The 24,922-nt window shown below is 38.7% G+C and overlaps 1 protein-coding gene across 1 annotated transcript in view; it reads right to left on the bottom strand.

Moving 5' to 3' along the window:
* The window catches only part of BCKDHB (branched chain keto acid dehydrogenase E1 subunit beta), a 258,498-nt gene that overhangs the window by 86,680 nt on the left and 146,896 nt on the right, over positions 1–24,922 (bottom strand). Inside the window, exon 8 of the mRNA XM_065400997.1 lies at positions 779–865. Coding sequence (XP_065257069.1) covers positions 779–865 — 87 coding nt within the window. The remainder of the gene's footprint in view (positions 1–778; positions 866–24,922) is intronic.

Here is a 24,922-nt window from a genome sequence, read left to right as displayed (position 1 = left end):
AACAATAAAATGTAAATCAGGTTTGAAGTAAATTCGGCAAGAACTGGAAACAATACAGCAGGGAAATTTTTTTCCCCATACTTAATAGCACATGCTGTACATTTTTCAGTGAATGTTTTAAACGTAAATCCTTACCCAAGCTAAAATTAAAGTTTCCACTTCAGCAGCTGCTATTAGCATAAAGTACTTTAGATGCATGGTATCCTTATTGTTCTGACAAACTAATGTACACTGAATTGAAACTTCTGAATATTTAAGACCAATCTCACAAAGAAGGCTTCAGAAAAAGATTTTGTTTAGTTGAAGAAATACATCAAGAATTCAAAGGACATAATATTATCCACATAAAGGTATGGTGTATTTATTATTTCTATAAATAAATATTATTTATTTGTATTATTAAATACAGTTTATTTATATATTTATATATATAGGTACAAATTAGGGTAAGAATATATTAGGCAATCTGGCAAACATTTATTTAATTAAAACTGAAACCTGATCACGTCAATTCCAACCCTTTCCCTTATTTTACATTGAAGCAAATGTCTTCAGCTAGTAGAATTATGGAAGTTATACTAGTTCATCTCCTTTCTCCCAGATTCATTCTCCAGAGAACATACAGTGATAGCACTGACAAGGTGGTGAAAGCCGAGTGAGAGATTTTAACATTTACTTTATTAAAACCTTGCCTTTAAATCTACTGATAAATACTCTTTCTGCAAACGTACATGGCCAGGCATGTAAAACATAATAACTGTAATAAACTTCACTGTACCTGAACAGTGGAACTAATCTCCGATGCAAAGCCTCCTGTCAGAGGGGCCTCATGGCTGATCAGCAGTCGCCCAGTCTTCACCACTGACTGAAAAGAAACAAGAATACCTCTTTTTTTTAAAAATCAGGTAATATTTGTATCACACTATATCTCTGTAGCAATCTTTTTTACTATATCACATGAGAAATAATACAAATTCTGTAATTTTAAGTTGCAATGATAAAATATAAACTGTTCCTTACTGCCTCAATACAACATTTTATTTGCACAGATGAATGGGCCTAAACAGCCAAGTTTTGATATTAGCAGAACGGGAGTGAATTGCTAGATTTTCTTCGGGAACAGAGCATCAATAGCGTATTTTGTTTGTAAGCTAACAATGAGAATGGAATTATATTCCATTAGTTTGAATTGACCTTATGAATGTAAACAATGACATTTCTGAGGGAAAATAAAAATTAAGTTGAAGAAAAAACCAGAAAGGGCTCATTGTCTGGCTATACCAAAAGAAGGACAGGAGATGCTTGATATGGTTTTAATCAGGCTGCAACGTTGTTATTAGATGTCTGGGACAACTTGGCAGTTAAAAGTGCACAGTGAAGATAACCCCATGTTCATTCAATATCTACCCAGGGGGCTTCCGCCAGCTCCCCTCTTTTTCCATCCAGTTCCCCCACTCAACCCATTGCTGGGACTTTACCATCTGCCCTCGAACTAGGGTCAAGGTGGGCTATAAGAAAGGGGGGCGTGGCTCTCTTCTGTACCAGTCATAGGGGCCCCGAATGCCCCCCGTTTTGATCCTTTTACCAACATCCCTTTTTAAGTTCATTACCAAGCCATTTATCTGGTCACTGTATCCCTTCCCTATGGAGTACCTGCACTGGGCATCCACCCCACACTTACATAATGAGTCTAACTTCCTTTCTTACTCACCATAACAAAGCCCTTCCTGAACCCTCTGTGGAGGAAGGCAAAAAAACCCAACCCTACTCCACCTAGGCCAATCTGGTAGTTAGGGAAAAATTCCTTCCCAGCCCCTCTAGAAAGGAGCAGCTAGCACGAAGCCCACAGCAGGTCCTGCCCAAACCTGGTATTTTGTCACCTCAAAGGGCAGGAGGGTGGGTGCTGCTCTGCCTGCTCTTCCCACCAGGCTTGTCCCTTTTCAACTCCCCAGCCCTTCTGGTACCTGGGGATGAGTCAGCGTTGCCCACTGATCCACTCCCCATTTTGCAACAGCTTCTCCCTTCTGCCCCGCCCCCTGGCCCGTAAAGCACTATTCTCGTTCATCCAGTAAACTGGACAATGGTCCCTCCCCCTCTTCAAGGTGTGGTGAATCCTGAAGGATCAGGTGATAACATCTATAGGATCAGGTCACACATAAAGCTTACAAACCTTGAAAATATTCAAATAAAAGTTTGCTTGCTAAAGAAAATTGAGAGTCATAAGCAAGAAGGCAGTGATTTTTATGTTACAACTATAGGCAACATTTATTATGAAGAAGACAGAAACAATATGCAAATGTTAGGAGATTTAATGTGAACTGCTCAAAAAATAGCTACATAGCACATAGTATATACCATGAGTGTCATACAAACAAGCAGTGGTTCATGAAAAAGTTTTGGTTATGGCAGATAAGTGTTTATGCTGAGTTTGCTGTGAACCATAAGGACAACGGTTAAGTGCCTTTAGCCACATAACCAGTGCAAGACTGCAGTATATCTGACCATCATGAAATGTGTTGTTGTAACTATTTGCTAAATTTCCTCGACCTGGGCAACACCAGATACCCAGAGTCAAAATATTTTGACAGTCATGTTTCACTTTTCAAAATACTCATTTTATAAAGTGCATATAAAAGTTACATGAACTTCTGGAGTAGCACGGCAAAAAAAAAAAAGGACTTGTATATTAATCTTTCAAGGCCTATTGCAATCAGATTTTTAAAGCGAAGTACAAGAAGCCCCAAGCGTTAGGTACAGCTTTCCTAACCGTTCTGCTCTTTGATTTAAAATCTGAGTGGAGGCTACTGTAGCAAAACCCTCAGAGACAATTTCTCCATCCAATAAGGCAGCCAAGTGATATTTCTTGAAGCTAAAAGGTAACTCCTCTTTACTATAGAACACAGATTAAACCCTGATTTGAGTATGTCTCATTTCTTCAGGAGCCCAGGAGTGCTTTAGTGGTTTTGAACAGCTGGACCACAGATGCATTGGCGAGAGGCAGCCCTGTAAGTGCTGTATGCACTATATTCTGTAAATGAGGCAGCTTTGCAACAGTCACAGAGATACAAGACAAAAAATCATTTAAACATCGGAAAGTAATCTGCAGTTAAACAGTCTTGAATTTCTTTTCACTTGCACTGGAAACTCTCATTAAAGAGCAGGAGCTATTAACTACCCCATAAACCTGCCAAAAATTCTTAGAGATAGTTCCTCATTGCAGAACAAAATGTACTAATCATCACTCAAATTTTTGACTGATGAGATAAAGAATTTTACTGAATCATTTTTAAAAACTTTTGATTTTTTTTTAAACAAAAGGACATTTTGTTTCAATATTCTTCTTATATAATTTTGTTCTGAGAAGGGTGTGTCTGGAATTTGGAGTATTCCAAGCTATTTTTAAAACTACAGTACACTTTTTATTTTTGACAATTTCACAACATGAAACATACACCCATCATATCAACAGTAGAGAATAAAAGCCCAACTGTGGAAACCTTTATTCCTGTGAGAAGTCCTTACTTGTACAATCAGTCCCATTCACTTCAAGGAGATTGCTCACATGTGTAAAGACTGTTAGAGTGAGTAAGGATTTGCATGATCAGACCCTAAGATTTCCTCTGATTGCTAAACTGGAATTTAGCAATTCCAGTTACGAGTTTTAAAACTGGATGGAGATTGGCCCCAGTGCCACATGACAAATGATGGCACTATTTCTCAGTAAAATGGCAGCAACCAGATTACTATGGAGAAGTGCATCATACCATGTGACCATTCAGAAGCTGTGCGGCATGAAAAGGAGTAACAGGATTTATTTTAACTATCATTGTCCTCCTGAAATTACTAAAACCATTTCATTTTTACATACCTGGAAATATACCTTTACTTTTAGAAGCAAAGGGACTAACTGATAGATCTAACTGAACTGGGCAGATATATTTCTTGTACCAAAATTTAATGAAAATAAGGTATCTACTTTGAAAACGTAACAAGGAGTCGCAGTGTGAATTGCCTAATTTCTGTATTTGGAGAAAAGTTCAGCTTCACAAATAATTGTATTATCTACAACACACGATGAAAAATTGTTAACTGTCGCTTGCAGAGGGATAGTGCTTTGAATAGAACATCATATGATCATTTATTTCTAAAATTTAAAAATAGATATGCATTCCCTCATAAACCTGGGGTCAAAGTCACTCCATATTTGTCTAACCAAGTATGCAGTCTCAGGGATAATTGAACACAATCCCAATTCACAGAAAGGCAAAGATGGTCCAAGAGAGTGCCCTCATTCACCAAAGACATGCATAACATGCTAGCAGAAGCTCTGTAATACAGCACAGCAGCATATGGCAGTAGGGACCTCATTCTACACTTACTTAAGTCAATTGGAGATATACTGGCATAAAAGTGGAGAAACACACAGTAGTTAATCAGGTGCTTATCTTTTAAAAACATGGCTGGCATTACTCTCCTCCCCACACACCACTCTATCTGACACCCCTTAATAGGAGAGTTGGGGAAGGATGTTAGAAAAGAATGAATTTCACACTCCATGCCGTAATTTTTTTCTTCTCTTTTTTGCATGGTATATGTTTTGTTTGGATTTTCTTCCCCACCCTCCATTTTACGGAACCTTTGTGTTTACACTAAATCTCATTGGCTTTCATGTGTTCAAAGTAGAAAACACACACATATTTTACTTTATGTAGAGGATTTAAAAAGAAAAAAATACAGTGAATACTGGATGGTTCAGAAGATTAGTACTGAGATATAAAGTTTTTCTTATTTTTGAATTTAATCCAAGTTACTCATGAAGGAAAGTTTGTTACCATCTGATAGCTAATCAGGACCAAAGAAAAGCACTGGTGGCATTAGTGCAGTGCCTAAATGGCACCTTGCTGTCAGTTGCAACACAGTGCCCAAAGATTCAACAGGCCCAGAGACCTTAACTACTTTTGTCATCAGTCCTTCCAGGCACTGCTGAGGAACTGTTATGCCATTGCCTGTGCTGTACCTGGTCAATGGAGAAAGGACTCCAGGGCTCATGATTTCTAAATTCACACTAAAAAGAAAAAATATATAAAACAAACAGAATGTACTTTCCCCTTACTACTTTCCTATTGGTACTGCTTTAAAATACTCCACTATGTTGGTAGAGAATATGAGGATTATAAAGAAACATTTTGTCAGATTATAAAAAAGGCAGCATGTCCATCCTGATAAGGAAATGTGGTAAAATTAAAGCTTCATCTTTGCAAGTCTAATATTTGTGAACTGTGCTTTAAGGCTTTTCTGATCTGTGGCCCTATGTTTTTGCAATGACGCGTCTTTGCAAATTAGTTTCCCTCTCTCTCACCACTCTCTTTATCCAAAAGGTTCTATAATTATTTTAATACCATTTTCCTCCTGAATTTGCAATTCATTATTTTGGCAGCTTTTTCTACACCTCCAAGTGTTGACAACAGAGAGAAATAATATGATTCTGGCAATTATACAAGTTCTGAAATGTGTGTGCTGACATCATCACTAACATACTATGCCCTTCTTGATGAAAAAGCAGGCTTAACTAAAACTGACTGTCAGCCAGCTGCATTTTACATTATTACTTTAAATGTATCTCAAGGGTACAATTTCCACTGTAACCAGCTGGTTCATTACTAGGCCAATACCCCTCTAGGGAACTATAAAAAGCTAAAAGTACAAATTTTGCTACTCTCTTGTGTCATGATGGATAAATTGTGTCTGTTTTCTAAGAACTAATAAAAGTCCATTCTCAGGGTAAAAGAATCTTCAGTCCATTATACACAAGCTTGGCAGAACCTGACGTCTATCTTTTTTATAATTTTGACAGATAATATAGATGTTTTATTTTTAAAGCATTTTTTTCTATTTTTATCAATTTAAATTTTCACAGTTGCATGCAATTATTGGGTGGATGGAGAGATAATTATTTAATGACAGTAGACATTGATATTCTAAAAGTTAAAGTTTTATAAACTGTTAAAATATAAATTGTCAACATCACGTCAAAATATACCAAGTAAATATCCTTAAATCCACAGATCATACCTGTTTTTACTGTTCATTTACTAGTCTATTTATAACAAGCCTAATTCAAAAAGTCTAAATCACTGGATTTTGACTCACCTCTCAAGCATTTTTCTTACTTTGCCTATCTGTAATTTTTTTTTTATTATAGCTGGAAATATTTTCTCATCAGTATGTGTATGTACGGTGAAATCAACATTTATCAACATTTACTGATAAAAATCTAATCATTCCAAGTCTAATTACCGAAAAACTCATTATCCACATGTTTGCTTTAGAATGGGAAGAAAGTTAAGTATTTTAATTCTATCATTTTTCAGAGATGGTCACAATTTTTTGTAGAAAATAAAGTTTCATTTTTTAAAAAGAGAGTAAGAAAAGTTGTCAGTTATTTAACTTTTCTTTTTAAATATTCTACTTCATATTTTAGTCATATTTGCATCAAAATGATTTTTAAAAATTCAGTTTCCCAAAACTGCATTTTTTCACTGAAAACTGGGGTTTCAGTATATGAAAATTTTTGAAAACTATTGGTAAAAACCTTCAGTAAAAATACTGCAAAAATGAAAAATGTATCTATTTCAAATGCTTAAAAATATAAAATTATTCATGAAATTGTTTTCCTATTTTGGCCAGTTCTAATTATTTCGTTCTCTGCAAATTGATAAAATGTTCTGGGGGAAAAAAGCCCTCCAAGACTTCTATTAATGTTTCAATAACATAAATGAAGTTGTTCATTCACCATTAAAAATCTAATGTAGAGGGAAAGCATAGAGATGAGGAGTCAGAGAGTAAAGGCTGAAAAATAAAGCATTTTATGACTGAGGCTCTGATGTTCAAGCCTTTTCACTCTTCTGCCACTATAATGGTCTACTTGGTAAACCTGTAACTCACCTGCAAGAATTAGGAATACTCTGTGTTCTTTAAAGTTCCATTGCAACTGAAAATAATATTCTCATACACCAAAGAAAGTTTATATTAATTAGCTAACCATATACAAAAAATGAAAATCTAATACTCAAAGATATCTAATCACAGTCCTTTAACGGTGTCAGATTCCCACAGAAAGGAAAGCAGAGAAAGCCTTAGAATCCAGATAGTTTTGCTTTAGTTCTACTGGATACCTGATATATCTGGTATTTTACAAGAGGAACAAGATGCAGAGAAGCTAAAATGAAGGTGACAAGCAAGATTTCTTCACATACGGATCAGTGGACCATTAACTGATGACAGGGCCGGCTCTAGGATTTTTGCCGCCCAAAGCAAAAACAATTTTGGCCGCCCCCCCCCCGCCCAGTTTTTTAATTACCCCACCCCCGGCCCCGCCTCAACTCCGCCCCTTCCCCAAATCCCCAGCCCTGCCTCCTCCCCCCAGGCTCTCAAGCCTAGGAGGGAGGGAGGGGGAGAAGCGGCGCCCGCGGCCACTCGGAGTCTCCCCCTCCCTCCCAGGCTCTCAAGCCTGGGAGGGAGGGGGAGCATAGGCGCGCGAATCAGCTGTTTCGTGCGCCGTGGTGCGCGAGCGGCAGCAGCAGCGGAGGTGAGCTAGGGCGGCCAGGGCACATTTTTAGGGGCGGCATTCTGGCGCCGGCCATGCCGCCCCTAAAAATGTGCCGCCCCAAGCACCAGCTTGTTTTGCTGGTGCCTAGAGCCGGCCCTGACTGATGAAGCAGGATTTCTCAATGTCTAGCAACAAAATGGTCAGATCCAGGATAAATCTGTTAAATGTTCTTAAAGGGACCTTGAGAGGAATGACAATAAATAAATTGTAGTCCCACGCCACAATGGTGGAGATATCAGTGGACATAGATTCTCAGCTGGAACATTGGTGGCAAAAGTTAGCAGGCTAGACAGCTAGATCCAAGTTAGGCCTGGTCTACACTAACCCCCAAATTCGAACTAAGGTACGCAACTTCAGCTACGTGAATAACGTAGCTGAAGTCGACATACCTTAGTTCGAACTTACCGCGGTTCAGACGCGGTCCACACGCAGCAGGCAGGCTCCCCGTCGACTCCGCAGTACTCCTCTCGCCGAGCTGGAGTACCGCAGTCGACGGCGAGCGCTTCTGGGATCGATATATCGCGTCCAGACCAGACGCGATAAATCGAACCCGGAACTTCGATTCCCAGCCGCCGAACTAGCGGATGGGTGTAGACAAGGCCTTAGAAACAAACTCTGAGTGCAAGAGATTCAGATACTTACTCTTTGCAACACAGCCATTAAGAAACCATTTGAAACTTAAGTAACTTTAATTGTATCATAAAAAGTTAGTTAAATATATCCTTAACAGAAAATTTACATCTGAAAGCAAGAAAACTAGTGTTTCTGAAGAACCAGACAACATTCTGTAATATTCAAGTGACTGGCTTCTTGGCGGAGAAAAAAGAAAATCCAATTTATTTTTATTTCACACACAAATGATTGCGAACGTTTTAGTTACTAATGCAATCTATGTTAGCAGAGTATGATTCTCTGTCCCCCTCTAATGGTTAAAGCAAATATAGACTTGTAAGTCCCTAACTACCTCCAAGCAGTAAAAAGGCTCACGCTTTTAGAACCAGAGGCCTGCGGGTTCAGTCTCCACACAGAACAGCCAAGGGGTGCGTTACAAGCAGTGGCCTGTGCAGATCTCTGAACTGCTGAGGACTAGCTTCCCAAAAAAACAAATAATTGTGGTAAGTACTCAATTTATGTTGGAAGATGTTTAGGGCTCCCATATGTCAAACAGCTGTAAAATGTGTGAGCATTTTTACTGTCTTTCTTATTGTTTCTGGAACATAAGACCAAGAGAGTGTCCTGCCTGTGGTGCACAGAAAAAAGAATGTGGAAGTGGATGGGTCTTAACGTCTTTTAAAATTTATTCTGACCTTTTGGAACAAAAGACAAGAATTGGAAGAAGTAAAACAAGGATTCAACAACATTCAGTTCTAAGAACGACCACTGAAAAATATTCTAAAGGAAGAAAATCAAATGAATAAAAATGTAGTCTAGTTACTGTATGCTGTTCCTTTGGCTCTTTGAAAGCCATTTTTGTTCAGACCCATATTTTAGATATTGTTTTTGATTTATCAAACTGAAATTTGAAGTAAGAGTCAAAGATTTCCATTTGATGAATCTAAACAGTGTTGCTACAGCTGCAAAGGGACATTAAGCACTAAGTGGCCTAGTGGAAAAAGCATAAAAATTTTCAGTCTGATGAAAAGATGCAATTGCCAGACAACTCAATGAAAATAAAAAAAGGTGGTCTCTCCACTTAACCATATTAAGTCCAGTCCGTTATTATTCTTATTCTCTCTCTCTTCTCCCACAAGAAAAAAAAAAGCATTATAGACATTAATTACATACTTCCACAATGCCAGATAACATTCTTACGTGTTCTTCAACTTCAGACATTTTGCCTTATTATAGATAGTTGTACTACATTTTTGTTTTATGTATTTAAATGTTTCATAATTCTGTATGCTAAATATAACCATTAAATGAAAAAGCTAATACTTTTTTAATGTTTCCAATAAGATTTAAAGGGACATCCCTACCTCATAAAAATAATCAAATTTCTTTCAAATTAAGGCTTGGAGCAAACTATAAAATTAGCAAGGCAAATCATTTTAAAAATGTATAATGAAAAGAAGGCACCACAAATTACAGATGACTTGTATCCTGTGGTGAAAGAATTGGGCCTAAGAGATTTAAAACTGACATTTTCATCAGTTAAGGAAACCAAGGGTGTAAAGAAGACTAGTACAGTTATGTGAATTACAATGGCCTCATATTACTCTATTTTCCTGTTCAAATGAAAAAGAAAGAATAATTTTAACAAATTAAAGAACTGTTTAGAATTAAGAATTTCATTAAAACAAACGTTCACAATGAAACAAACATATTTATAGCCATATGCCTATCACCACCCTGATCACTTTGACCCTGAATTAGCAAAGCACTTAAGCACGTGCTTAAGTCCCAGGGAAGTTGCACCCCTTTCCACCATTCTTTGCTGGCCTCTAACTTCTTAAGAAGGTTCTGTCTTTGAGGAAGGGACTGTGTTTTCAGCTCTGTGTTGATGCTATGGCCATACTAATGTTAATCATATCCTCTATGACTGAGGGTACCTGTGTTTAGAGTAGGCAGGCTGAGCCTCTTTGCTGTTCCAAGACACACACACACTTATGAAAGGAGTCAATATGCATGTTGGCTAAGTGAACATCTGCTGGTCCATCTCCAATTCTCCTCAGGCTAGGGTTTGTGTATTAAGTCAATACATTTAATAGTTTATTGTCGCCTGAATAAACACAGCTTTGATCAGAATTCCCTGCTACATCACTTCTAAATATTAGATTATTCTGGTACCTTTCTGGTTCAGTTTGGGATTTATGATAACTCCCTGGTGACTTAGGTATGCCACAGTTGTCACTTTCTGTTTTAATTATTGATGCATTTAGAGGAAACTACATTGTGATCTCTATAGTTATACAGCAGACAGAAGAATATACAAGGACCCTAGGCACTATCATACGCAAATTAATAATAAAAAGTAACATCTAGGAGGCAATTACCTGATAGTACTGCCTGAAGCCTTTCAAGTTTAGGCATTTTTGTATTTCATATAGGCCACTTCCTTTGAAGTCAACCTAACAAGACCAAGCTGAAAGACAGGTTATCCTAGATGGCTGAGGGCCTGCCAGTTTGACAAATAGCATGTTCTTATTCATAGATTCTAGGACTGGAAGGGACCTCGAGAGGTCATCGAGTCCAGTCCCCTGCCCTCATGGCAGGACCCAATACTGTCTAGACCATCACTGATAGACATTTATCTAACCTACTCTTAAATATTTCCAGAGATGGAGATTCCACCACCTCCCTAGGCAATTCATTCCAGTGTTTAACCACCCTGACAGTTAGGAACTTTTTCCTAATGTCCAACCTAAATCTCCCTTGCTGCAGTTTAAGCCCATTGCTTCTTGTTCTATCCTTAGAGGCTAAGATGAACAAGTTTTCTCCCTCCTCCTTATGACACCCTTTTAGATACCTGAAAACTGCTATCATGTCCCCTCTCAGTTTTCTCTTTTCCAAACTAAACAAACCCAATTCTTTCAGCCTTCCTTCATAGGTCATGTTCTCAACACCTTTAATCATTCTTGTTGCTCTTCTCTGGACCCTCTCCAATTTCTCCACATCTTTCTTGAAATGTGGTGCCCAGAACTGGACACAATACTCCAGCTGAGGCCTAAGCAGAGCAGAGTACAGCGGAAGAATGACTTCTCGTGTCTTGCTCACAACACACCTGTTAATGTATCCCAAAATCATGTTTGCTTTTTTTGCAGCAGCATCACACTGTTGGCTCATATTTAGCTTGTGGTCCACTATAACCCCTAGATCCCTTTCTGCCATACTCCTTCCTAGAGTCTCTTCCCATTCTGTATGTGTGAAACTGATTGTTTCTTCCTAAGGGGAGTACTTTGCATTTGTCTTTATTAAACTTCATCCTGTTTACCTCAGACCATTTCTCCAATTTGTCCATATCATTTTGAATTATGATCCTATCTTCCAAAGCAGATGCAATCCCTCCCAGTTTGGTATCATTTGCAAACTTAATAAGCGTACTTTCTATGCCAATATCTAAGTCATTGATGAAGATATTGAACAGAGTTGGTCCCAAAACAGACCCCCTGTGGAACCCCACTTGTTATACCTTTCTAGCAGGATTGGGAACCATTAATAACTACTCTCTGAGTACGGCTATCCAGCCAGTTATGCACCCACCTAATAGTAGCCCCATCTAAGTTGTATTTGCCTAGTTTATTGATAAGAATATCATGCGAGACCGTATCAAATGCTTTACTAAAGTCTAGGTATACCACATCCACCGTTTCTCCCTTATCCACAAGACTCGTTATCCTATCAAAGAAAGCTATCAGATTGGTTTGACATGATTTGTTCTTTACAAATCCATGCTGGCTATTCCCTGTCACCTTACCACCTTCCAAGTGTTTGGAGATGATTTCCTTAATTACTTGCTCCATTATCTTCCCTGGCACAGAAGTTAAACTAACTGGTCTGTAGTTTCCTGTGTTGTTTTTAGACTCCTGGGTTGTTCTTCTTAGACTTCTGTCACAGAAGTATTGGTGAACTGATGGAAGGATCACCTAAGTGTCAAGTTATTCATTATATAAGTTCCAGTTGTCTGGAATTAAGAATTTCAGGGTCTGGAGCATTCTATTAAAACAAACCTTCACATGCAACTATCATGCCTATCAATTGGAAATATCAGAAGCAATTCTAAGCAGATGACTGGAAAGAAAAAAGGAATAAACTCTGGAGTTTCACAAAGTCAAGAGAGACCGATGAGTTAAGAAATGTTGTAATAAGATCCCCAAGATGACTATCAATCTAAAAATATTAATAAAGTTGATTATAAATTCTTGCAAGTACAGTAACTGACTGGTTTGCTTATGTGCACAATGGTTTTCTTCAGGGGCATTTTAAACTAGTAGGTCATACAGATAATACAGATTTGCATAACAGTCCAACAGCTGTAACAAGTGGCATGGCCACAATTTAGCAGTATTTCAGAAGAAACAATGATGATCAGGTTTCCTGGGAAATTAAAGGGAGAAAACTGTAGATAATAATAAAGTCTCCAGGAGCTTTTTTAAAAGAATATTTATGGAATATTTTTCATTTTAAATTATGCTTTTCTTACAAATAGATTTAATGATGATGAATCCACTAATCCGGAGAAAATGCCTGAATTAAATTATAAAAGTAATACTCTTACTATGGCTTTATGTCCATAAAATTTTGGATTAAAAAGAAGATTGATTTTTTAAAATAAGCTTTCTGGCACAGTGGACAAAAAAAAAAATAGAGGATGGCAGTGTGTTAAAATTCTATTAGGCGCACTTTTTATGGCATCTAATATTCATCTGTCTACAGATGAATCAGCCCAAAGGAAGATAATAATATTTTGTCTGTCATCTCTCCTTGAGGGCTCCTGCACACAGTACATTTTCATTATCTGTTGGTTGAGTTGTTGAAGGACTTGAGACAACCTTCCCCTCCTCTTAAGTTGGAAAAACATTTGCTGGCTCCAGATGAATGAAATCCTTAGCAGGAATGCCTGCTAAATCTGGCCTGGTGGGCCAAAGAATCTGTACTTCCTGTATAGAGTTATATATCCCTGCTGGAAAGCTGGAATGAGGAAACAGGTTAATAAGTTCGGATAAATCCTTTAAACGTTTCCAAAGGCTTCTCCAAACAACTTGATCTTACTGTAAAAGGGGATGAATAAAATTACCTCTAGATGTACAGGGTCCTTCTTATTTCTTGCTTTTAATAATGTTTTTTCTTAGGCTGTGTGACCAGGTTGGACCTGGTTAAGACAGTCTTGGCTGGCTCTGCTCAGGATATAGCTACTCTTAGCCCACTGACTGTCCAGATAACAGCATTATTTATGGAACATTTCCCCTTCTTTCTACTTTATATATAACTGTTCTTTGTTCCTGTATAAAATGTTAGCATAACAACAAACAACAACAAAAATAAGCTTCTGGAAATTATGATGAGACAAACTAGATCAAATTCAATGTGACAAAGCAGCAAAAATATCTTCGGTTCTCATGACAGATCCCTGATTCTCATGCCATATATAGCATTCTATATATAAACAGGGTCTTATAATGGGAAATGTCAGGCAATTTTAACTACAGGAGGCACTATCAGCTTCCCCTCCAGTTAAAAACTGTTTGAACAGAGGATGATCCCCTGGCTAATGGCTAAGAATAAGGAATCTGTTTTGAGAATGGATGACATTCTTGCTGCCTTATGTTGAATTTGAGCCAATTCATCCCACCAGTCTTCAGAAGCTTTGGGTTTTTTCCCCTTTTAATTGGACTTGGTGTTGTGAAGTGTTATATCAACCCATCCAGAGGAGCACTTAATCACTTGTTTAACTTTAAGCACACGAGTAGGACCATGTGCTTAAGAGCTTTGCTAGATCAGGACCTTATGTAGCAAAAAGAATAAAACGAAGAGAAACTGAAGTAGTAAATCAGGTACTGAAGCCATTTAGGTATGATCCAGTGTCCACTGAAGTAAATGAAAAGACTGTCATTGACTTTAATTGATATGAGATCAGGTCCCTAGTGAAGGGCAACAGTATTAAACCTGTGACCCAGTAAGAAATAAATGTAACATGTTCCTTCCTCCCTGGGATTAGAGGTTACACATTTAGAATGTTTCACTAAGGACCACACTTAGTTTCAATCCCCTAGCTTGAATTTAGATGTACATACATCTCATAAGCAACATTAAGAGAAGACATCTAACTGTATGTAAAGATGCCGGGAGAAAAGAAATTAGGGCACAGTTGAACAGCCAGCTTTCACTGGAGGGGAGAATCACTGTGTCAAAGCAAGTGCTTCTGATGATTATTCACTAACAGAACTAATCTCATGAGCTAGGTGACCCTTGGAGAGACTACTTAAGAGAGGTAGAAAGTATGATTGGACCCCTTTCTCAGACCCTGTACTTAAAGCCACAATACCAGGGATACTAGCAAAAGATACATTACCCTTCTCATGTGTGTAAGCTTGTGGAAGATTATGATGGCTGCAGTTCAGCAATGACGGGGACATGAAAGCTACTCTTCTTCCAACAAAGGCTGTACTGCAGATTTTCAAAGAAGTGAAGGCAACGAGCGGAAAACAGAGAAAGCCACTGTGTTTGTCTGCTGCTCAAGTGGTACCAAAAGGGAAGATTTCCTTTTAACTCTCTCCCTTCTGTCTCTAACACTGAATGAGAGACTTTGCACAATATGGCCTTTATCAGTCATTTTACACAGTCTTTTAGTATTCCATGTCTCTCTCTCCCACATGTACCTTTTACTCCTGATGTAGCTGAAGAACACTTATTTAGAAGCTTCTTTACATGCCAAAGTCCCTTAAAATAAATGGGTGTGGCAGTGGATCCTTCATGGGCTGACGATGAGATAGAGCCTTATCACACAGCTAAATACCTGAGCACCATTTTGACCATTTGCCTGACAGTTTCTTAACATAATCATTTATACTCTATTTATCATGTTCCTCCATTTGTAAATACAGTGGAAAGGTTAAATTTCTTCTGACAAACCAGACAGATGTATGATGACTAAGTTCACTGATAACATTCTGTTCTGTTTCATACTCAAGACTGTCCAGTTCATTAGCTGAGGCCGAGCCTAGCCATGAGCTGTGCTGTGTAGAACACCGTTTTGGGCAGAGGTGGGTGGTGGCATGGGGGAAGTTCATTTTGCCTGACTTCACATCCTCTTTAACATGATGGCTTTCAAAAATTTGCCCCCAAATGCTGTTATTGGGCTCACATTTTGCTTAGGAGAAACTGAAAGAAAGAGCTGAAAGAAGATGAGGAACAGAAGAAAAAAAAATCAAGGTATTGTGGTATTACGGTCCATCTGACTCTGCTGCTCTCTCTTACTTTCTAATTTCACCTACATCTCCGGATCAATTTACCACCTCCTTTACTCTTTACACTTTGTGCTTGCCATGCAATAATGCTCCCCCCTCAGAGTTCTCACTCCTTGGTTTGCTATTTTTGCCCACCGATGATTTCTTTTAGTATCTATCATTCCCTCTGCCCCTCTCTGCATCATAGCAGAGAGTTGCAATGCTTAAAGAAAACTACCCTCTGAATTGACCAACAAATTAACCTGTGGACGCCTCAGGGCTGGGACTTTATCTTTTTTTTTTTTTTGCATTTTGCACAATGCTGAGGATACTAACACTGTTTAATCAATATTAAAAGTATATATAGCACACACTTGGACAACCTGGCTTTTGTGAGCTGTCCTATTTTTGATACATAGTACTTGCTTCCCTTTAGCTAGAGAAACAGGTTTGTTTTTAAAACTGATCATCCTGGGGGGGGAATAAAAAGAGCATACATTTCAGAGGAAAAGAAAGTTTGTGAATCCAACCCTCAAAATTCACTAAAAAGTGACCATCCTAATTTTAACCATGGCAAAGAAAACAGCAATGTCAAGTCTCTTGCCAGTAATTTCATACAAGAGATTTATAATGGTTTGACTGCTCTTTATGGGCCCAATCCTACAAACACTCAGGACTACATATCATCCTACTGTGAGTGATTTCAGTGGGACTACTCATGGCAGAAAACACTACACTAATCAGACTGTTTGTAGAATTGGTCCCTAAGTATGCTCGACGTGAAGCCATTGTTTAGAAAATATTATTATAACTTTTAGTCTTCTTTATGTGTCTGCAGTAGCAGATTATATATCTCATATAACTGAGTTTATGTTCTATTCTACACTGGTAAATTCGGACCGATTTCAAATCCGCATCAGTGTGGATTTGTTCCCAGTTTAAAATGTATGAACGGCCGGAACAGTTTATTAAGAACTGTGACCACAATTAGGGCAAACTTAGGAAAACATCTCAAAGCAAAATGTTAGTTTGACCATAATGATTTATTGTCTCAACACACCCGGATTTGATTATTCCATAGTGTATCACTTTACATTGCAAATCCCAAATGCAATTCTGAAAGAGTAATGTGGCTGTCTCTGCATAACTGACATTGAGAACACAATATTGTAGTCAGCCTTCTGTGGAAATAGTAGCGTATTACCACTGAGAGATGGGGATAGGAATGGATTAGAGCTTCGTACTTCAGTCTGGAAAATTCAACAAATGGTGATGGCAACCAGTTTAGAATTAATTAATAGTGATGAATATAGAAGAAATTGGTTGCTTGTTCTCTGATTAAGGTGCTGATGAATGCCCTAAAAAGAACATTGAGGGAATAAATGAAAAAATTGCTTTTGTAAATAGAAATGAATGTACTTCATTGTCCGTTCTATATAGCATTGTCAGTGCCTAGATGGAAAAACAACGAGGAGTCCTTGTGGCACCTTAGAGACTAACAAATTTATTTGGGCATAAGCTTTCGTGGGCTAGAAGCCACTTCATCAGATGATACGTGAAGTGAGTTATAGCTCACGAAAGCTTATGCCCAAATAAATTTGTTAGTCTCTAAGGTGCCACAAGGACTCCTCATTGTTTTTGCTGATACAGACTAACACGGCTACCCCTCTGAAACCAGTGCCTAGATGGGCACTGTAGATAATGAGCTACCTAAAATATGCCTATCGTTGAATCAGAATAAGTAATTTGGTTTTAAGAATTTATATTACTGGATTGTTCCTATGAAAATGTTGGAAAATATCTGATTTTGGTCATTAAAATTGAGATAATGTACATGGCATCAGCTCATCTTAAACTTTTAATGTAATGCAGCCATGGCAATGGAACTAAATTTCCCAGAAGGACTTTATGCCCACTCAGACTTAGAACATAGAATATCAATAGTTTTGAACACTAAATCTTGGGGCCATCTGTTTTTCTTGAAATATTCTACTGTTTGGTTACTGATTCTGTGAATACCTTCTATTAAATTTAGATTAATGTAAAACAACACTAAAACCTAGCAACACCAAAGATCCTGTAATGGCAGATTTATGATCCCATCCTAAACATCTTTCTTTGGGTTCTTGGTGGCTAACAAACAACTAAGGTATTGGGGAAGAGACAACTTTCTACTAATCTATGAAGGATGTGAGCACCAAAGAAGGAGAGAAATAGTTTAGTGTTGTACATAGGGATACAAGGAATACTTTAAGATGACTAGCTCTTATCCCTTCCCTTACTGTTCTCCTTAGCCCCTCACAATTACAAGCATGCTATAGTCTCTTCCATCTTAACAAAACACCTTTGACCTCAATTGCCTCCCCATCTACTGCCTCATCTCCTTTTATATCTAAGATTTAAGCTCATGAATGCACAGTTTTACAATCACTTCCTCTCCTCCAATTCCATCCTAGACCCTCTCCAGTTTGGCTCCTGGCCCTTGCACTCCATTTGCCAAAGCCTCTAATGACCTCTTCCTAGCCAAAGCTCAGAACCAGTACTCCATCCCCACCCTCCTTGACCTGTCGGGGGACTTTGACACCATTGACCATGCTCTTCTTGAAATTCTGTCCTCCCTTGGCTTCTGTGACTTTGTCCTCTCCTAGTTCTCCTCCGACCTCACTAATTGGTCCTCCTCTCCCCCCTCTAGCTATCAGTGGAAGTTCTACAGGACTCTATCCTTGGTCCCCTTCTTTTCTCTTCTCTACACTTTATCTCTGGGTAATGTCATCTGCAAACACAAATTCAACTACCATCTCTATGCTGATAATTCATAGATCTACCTCTCTACTCCAGAACTGTTTCCTTCTGTCCAAACTAAAATCTTGGCCTGTCTCTCTGGCATCTACTCATGGATGCCTAGCTGAGAGCTTAAAACCAACATGTCTAAAATAGAGCTCTTAAACCTCTTTCTGTAAGCCCTCCCCACTACCTCCTTTTTTGATCACTGTGGACAACATCACCATCCTGCCTATCACTCAGGCCTGTAATTTGGGTAGCATCTTCAACTTGGACTTCTCTCTAGGTCCTCACATGCAGGCTATGTTTAAATCTTGCTGATTCTTTCTGCATAGCATCTCTAACATACTACCTTTTCTATCCTCTACACAGCTAAAACGCTTGTTCAAGCTTTTGTCATCTCACATCTCAATTACTGCAACATCGTTTTTTCCTCTGGCCTTGACAAATGCAACCTTGCCCCACCAATATCCATTCAGAAGGTTGCCTATTTTCCTAGTCCATCACGTTGACCACGTCATTCCTCTCTTTGAATCCCTCCATCCACTGGCTTCCCCTTCTCTATTACATCAAACATAAGCTGCTTTGTTTCACTTTCAAGGCCCTTCGTTGTCTATCCCCACTTATCATTGTCTATCATTCACTACTGAGTTGTCTCTTCCCCTGATTGACTCCTGATGCCAACTTCCACTGCCTGCTTGTTAAATTTTCAAACAAGCACTTTCGTGCTTTCTCCTATGCTGCTGCTCAAGGAGTGCACATAAATATCTGCAAAACTAAATTATTCTACTTCAAAACCCTCTTCAAAACTCTCCTTTGCCATGATGCCTAGGAAAAAACAAACTACAACAGCTAGGCTGCTGGCATGCTAAGGCCACAGCCCACCATAGTGACCTATACTGTTTCACAGTTTCCTTGTACTCCCCCATCTGTCTGTATCCATCTATTGTCTCTTGTCTTGTATTAGATTGTAATCTCTTTTTATTCTATGTCTGCACAGCGCCTAGTACAATGGGGTCCTAGGTCCATGATTGGGGCTCCCCAGGTGCTATAATAATACAAATAATGGGGGGGGGAAGAGAGGGGTGAGAAAAGCTTCCTATTAAAGCATATTAAAACTACAATAGACAGGACCGTGTACTGGTAGAGAGATGGACCGATAACCTGAATGGTATTTTCTATTTCTAGGGATCCATTTCTATTCACTTTGAAGTCATGGCAACATTTTAACTGACTTCAGTAGGAGATGGACCAGATCTTCTGGGACGAGATGGGATCCACCTGACCAAGATGGGGAAGAGCATCTTCACGCATCACCTCACCAATCTAGTGAGGAGGACTTTAAGCTAGGTTCAATGGGGGCAGGTGACAAAAGCCCACAGGTAAGTGTGAAAAAAATTAACAATGTTAGATGTTGGAAGAGGGGGCGACATGGAAAATTACAATAGGGTCAAAGGAGCAACAAGAAAGATATCCATGGTGGAAACTGATCAACGTTTTAGATATCTGTACACAAATGCAAGGAGTATAGGGAATAAACAGGAAGAACTGGAAATATTAGTACATAAGCTAAATTATAATTTAATTGGTATCACAGAGACATGGTGGGATAAATCTCATAACTGGAATATTGGTGTGGAGAGGTATAGCTTGCTCAGAAAAGATAGGCAGGAAAAAAAGGGTACATAAAGGATATATACCTAATAATACATAAAGGATATATACCTTTGCTCTGAGGTCCAAAAAGAGGTAAGAGACAGACTAGCTGAGAATCTCCGAGTAAAGATAAAGGGGTTAAAATACAGGTGATGTCATGGGAGAGGTCTAATATAGACCACTAAATCAGGATGAGGTGGTGGACGAGGCATTTCTAAAACAAATAACAGAAATATCCAAAACACAGGACCTATTAGTAATGGGGTTCTTTACCCCAAAAAGGGTAGTTAAAGTCCCCCATTGTTGGAAAAGTAATTTAGCCATTATCTTTGAGAACTCCTGGAGGACGAGAGAGATCCCAGAAGACTGGAGAAGCACAAACATAGAGCCTATCTTTAAAATGGGGAACAAGGAGGACCCAGGGAATTACAGATCACTCTAACTTCAATACCTGGAAAGATATTGGAGCAAATTATTAAACAATCAATTTGTAAGCATTTGGAGGATAATAGGGTTATAAGCAATAGCCAGCATGGATTTGAACAAATCACGTCAAAAATCTTAATTTCCTTCTTTGATAGGATCACTGACCTAGTGGATAGGGGAAAGCAGTAGACATGATATACCTTTATTTTAGTAAGGCTTTTGACACTGCATGACATTCTCATAAGCAAACTAGGGAAATGTGGTCTAGATAACGTTAGTGTAAGGTGGGTGCACAACTGGTTGAAAGACCGTACACTCAAAAGAATAGTTATGAATAGTTTGCTGTCAAATTGGGAGAGTGTATCTAATGGGGTGCTGCTACTCTTCAATATTTTCATTAATGACCTGGATAATGGATACCTGGATACCCCCCAAAATGTTCGTCTTTTCTTGTAATCAGGATAATCCCTGCTCTTTTTGTTTTTCCCTGTAGCAATCTATTAATTAGCATTTGATTCAATATGCAAATTCATGTCAATTGTAAGATAATCAATAATCAGGAAGATAAGTGTCTCCCCTACATCCTGTCTGGAGAAGTCTGCCTCAAGTCACGCTACTTCTGAGTGATTTGCCTTTAACTACAAGGCCTTAAGAACATGATTTCCAATACACATACATACCTCCTTACACATTATCCACATGTACATTTCACAAAGATTACAGTGAACTGTATGATACGGCTTTCAGTAGAAACCATACATGGCACTCTTTGCTGATCTAGAATGTAAATACTAGATCCTGGGGGTACCTGTTACCTGTATGCCCCCTGTGCCCTATGCCAGTTGGCCTCAAGAGGTCCTTGGGCCACACCCATTACAAGGTCATTACTAGTTCAGAGGATATGTACATGTAATCATGAAGCCCAAATCTCTTTCTATGATTCCTGTGCAGAGGGCCTGGCTAAGCAAAATCTCCATGTGTTTTGGGTAAAACAAGAAGGGACAGCTAACTTTCATCTTACATTCTTCCTATGGGAAGAAAATTGTTGGTTCATGTTTACATACAGTAGTTGCTAGAATCTGACTCATAAGCTTCCGTTAATATGATATTCCTAATGTGAATAGCCTTGTCCATGCTCACTTTGGGATTGGTTATCATCATAAATCAAACAAACATTGTCCAAAGGAACAGGGCATTAAATCAGCCAAGAAAATAAGTATAATAGTTAAATTTTGAGATGTTAATTTAGGATTATTCTTACCATGGATCACTGCAATTCTCTAGTACAATAAAAGAAAATAAATATTAAAAAAGGAGAAAAACATTCAAATCTAAAGAGCAAACAGACAGCATTGTGTACAGGATTGTCATGGTACCAATAGTATACACCAATAGTATAAAGGCAGCTCATGCCATAAAGTGCTTGCAAAGTCAGGGTTCAGTTCTATTTTCAGATATGTTCAGAATGTGCTTCAACTTAACTACTACAATCTGCTACTGGGCTGGTGCACACATCCCTAAGAACTGAGTTTTCAAATTACAATGTACATCATTGTGAAGGTAAAAATTGAGCCCTAACTTCCATCTTTGTTTTTTCCACCAAAGCAGAGTTTGCAGAATCCATAAATACAGTCACAACTAATACAGTGAGGTCAAAAGAATAAACTCTGCACTAGTACTCTTATTCTGCTGTTAAATACCTTCTAGGCTCCATATTACAAGTACGAATGAGTGTAAAACATTTTGTCTCTCTACACAAGACCTGTATTGCTCAGCTCCATGAGCACAGAAGCCATTAGGCACCAGAGTCTGAATATATAGCTTCAACACCATTGCAAATGTTTGTTTTGATGAAAACATGTATCTTTGAGACAAAGGAAAAAATAAGCAATGCGGAGTCCTAAATAGCAATTCTAGTCAGACGCATGAGTCAAATGCATGGAGCTATTCCATTTGAGAAGTTCCACAGCCATAGCACTTCCTCAGCCTAAATGATTTTAAAATTCTGTAATCATTCAAAGTAACTAAAGTTTTATTCAATGTACTGTAACAACTGCATACTTCCTTCTAGAATAGCTCAGTGGTTCCTGACTTGTGAGACAGGACCTAGGTAGGGCAGAGGAGAGAATGAGCCACTCCAGAGAGGTGCCATAGTTCCAGCACTGTTCAGCCTGAGATAAAGACAGAGAAAATAAACCAAGGAAGTATCTAATCTGCCCATTTCCCTCTCTTTTTTGTGGTAATCAGTAATAATAATGAAGTACAAATCCCATAAATAAATAAAATAAATTATATATTTCTAGGGTTTTGTGGGTTTTTTTTAATTCCTTGCCCATCACTATGGTATCGGAGTGTCTCCTCACCCTCAACCCCAACCTATGCCAAATTGACCAGAGGAGGAAGTGGACATAGCAGCAGGAGAAACCAGGGGATATTGGAGAAGAAGAGCAGCACAGGTGGTGAACTGATATATTCCTGCCCTACTGCATCGGTGCTCCCTAGCTGTGGCTGAAAGCAAGGAGCAGAGAGCAGCCAAAGATCCTTTTAAACTACCTGCCTAACTTTTCTTTGTGTTCTCTTCAAACAGCTGCCTGCTCAGAGTGCCTGAGCAGGCACACAGGCACCACAAAGACATGAAGAGATTCTCCTAACCCCATCCCATAGCAAGGATCCCCTACTAAAGAGCAAGAGGAGCAGGGGAAAAAAAGATGAGCTAAATTAGGGAGAGAGGTGAGGAAAAGAAATACTATTTATGATTTGTATAGCACCTTGAAGCCCCCATGAGGGACCAGAGCCCCTTTGTGCTAGGCACTGTACACACAAATAGTATAAGGACAGCTCACACCACAGCTTACAGTCTCAGTAAATGACAAGATGCAGCTGGTGGATGAAACAAGCAAACAGAAAGGGAAAAGCACAAGTTTCCTAACTGTAAGAACAGGACAATGGAACAGACTGCCTAGGGAGGTTGTGGAAGATCCTTCACTGGAGGTTTTCAAAAGGAGGCTGGATAGCCATCAGTCTTAGATGATTTAGACAACAAATCCTGCATCTTGGCAGGAGGTTAGAGTAGATGATCCTTGCGGTCCCGTCTAACCCTATGATTCTAAGGGAAGAGAAATATGATATACTGCTTTAACAAAATTCTCCTGAAGACTAGCAGTGTGCACAGTGTAGCTTGTCACCTGCCTAAGTGGAGAGTGAACACAGGAAGAGAGAAGAGGATACAATAGGACAGGAATTAAAACTGGCAAAGAGAGGAGACTGGAGAAGAACAGATGCACTTGGAGAAAGAAAGAGATAAAATTAGTACTTTCCCAGAGAGACAGAGAAGGAGAAAGACAGCACAGTGGCAAGACATCTGGTAAGGAGGACAAGTTGGAAGAAAAAAAGTGAAATCAGCAAAGCAAGTCCCTGCACAAATACACAGAGAAGAGACACACAAAACGGGAAAAGGAGAATAGAGAGCAAAAAAAGATGGTGAGGCAAAGGGAAAGAAAATGAACAAAAACAAGGGAGATTTCTGGTTCTGGCATAAGAAGGCACAGCAGGCAGGAATTTGGATTTATGACAAAGGGTTTGAGGATGGACTCCAAGTCAAAATGTCTGAGGATCACTGGAATGGTTTTCTTACAATGGCAAATTTTAATTAGTAATTTTAATTTTATTCTTCTCATGGATTTTTTCTGTCTGTAATGGACATTTTTCCTTTTTTCAGACTAAAAGTTCATACGAAGACAGTTAAGATAGAAAATATTTAGTTTCAGAAGTATTGTCAAATGTGATCACTGTATACATCGTTTTAAAGAAGCTTCCCTAAACAAAGTGATCATGGGTTTCAGTATCTATATTTACAGTATGGTAGCCATGCAGGACATCCTGGAATGATACACCAGTTGTTTGTACTAAAGGTTACATAAGGACTATGAAAGGCTTCTTTCAGCTCTGAGGCATATGAAATTACATCAACAGCTGCAGATTTTTATTAAAAATTAAAATGTGCTTTATTAGTAAAAGATGTGGACTTTCTGTGGCTGTTGCAAACTCGATTACATTATACATGTATTTTTTTATATAAATAAAAAGATTACAGTACTATTTTACCAAATTATTAAATACACTGGGAAGGCCGGGAATCACACATGGAAGCGTCTCAATAAACCCACAACATTTTCAGGATAACAAAAACAGAAAAAAAGTCAAACTAGATGAAGATGAGCCAATTCCTCCCACACCACATACACATTGCTGTGGGTGCAGAGGACCACCCTAAACATAATTGCACTGGTGCAATTCCACTTAGGAGAATGGAAGGTTTAAGACAGTCCATACCAGGGGTTTTATGGGTGCTCCTGGTAAATCATTATGGAGGGTCTAAGAGAGGGAAGAATTGGAGTTTCTTTACTTATAACTGGAGGTTCTTCAAGATGTGTGGTCCCTATCTGTATTCCACACGTGGGTACGCATGCACACCATGAGCCTGAGTCCAGATTTTTTTTTCCCAAGCAGTATCTGTTGGCCTGCACATGTGCTGTAGCTCTCCTTGTGCTCTGCACCGAGGGCATAA

Source organism: Emys orbicularis, chromosome 3 (genome assembly GCF_028017835.1).
Source record: "Emys orbicularis isolate rEmyOrb1 chromosome 3, rEmyOrb1.hap1, whole genome shotgun sequence".
Lineage (NCBI taxonomy): Eukaryota > Metazoa > Chordata > Testudines > Emydidae > Emys > Emys orbicularis.
Note: the sequence above shows the minus strand (reverse complement) of the source record. Positions and strands in the feature narration are given on the sequence as shown.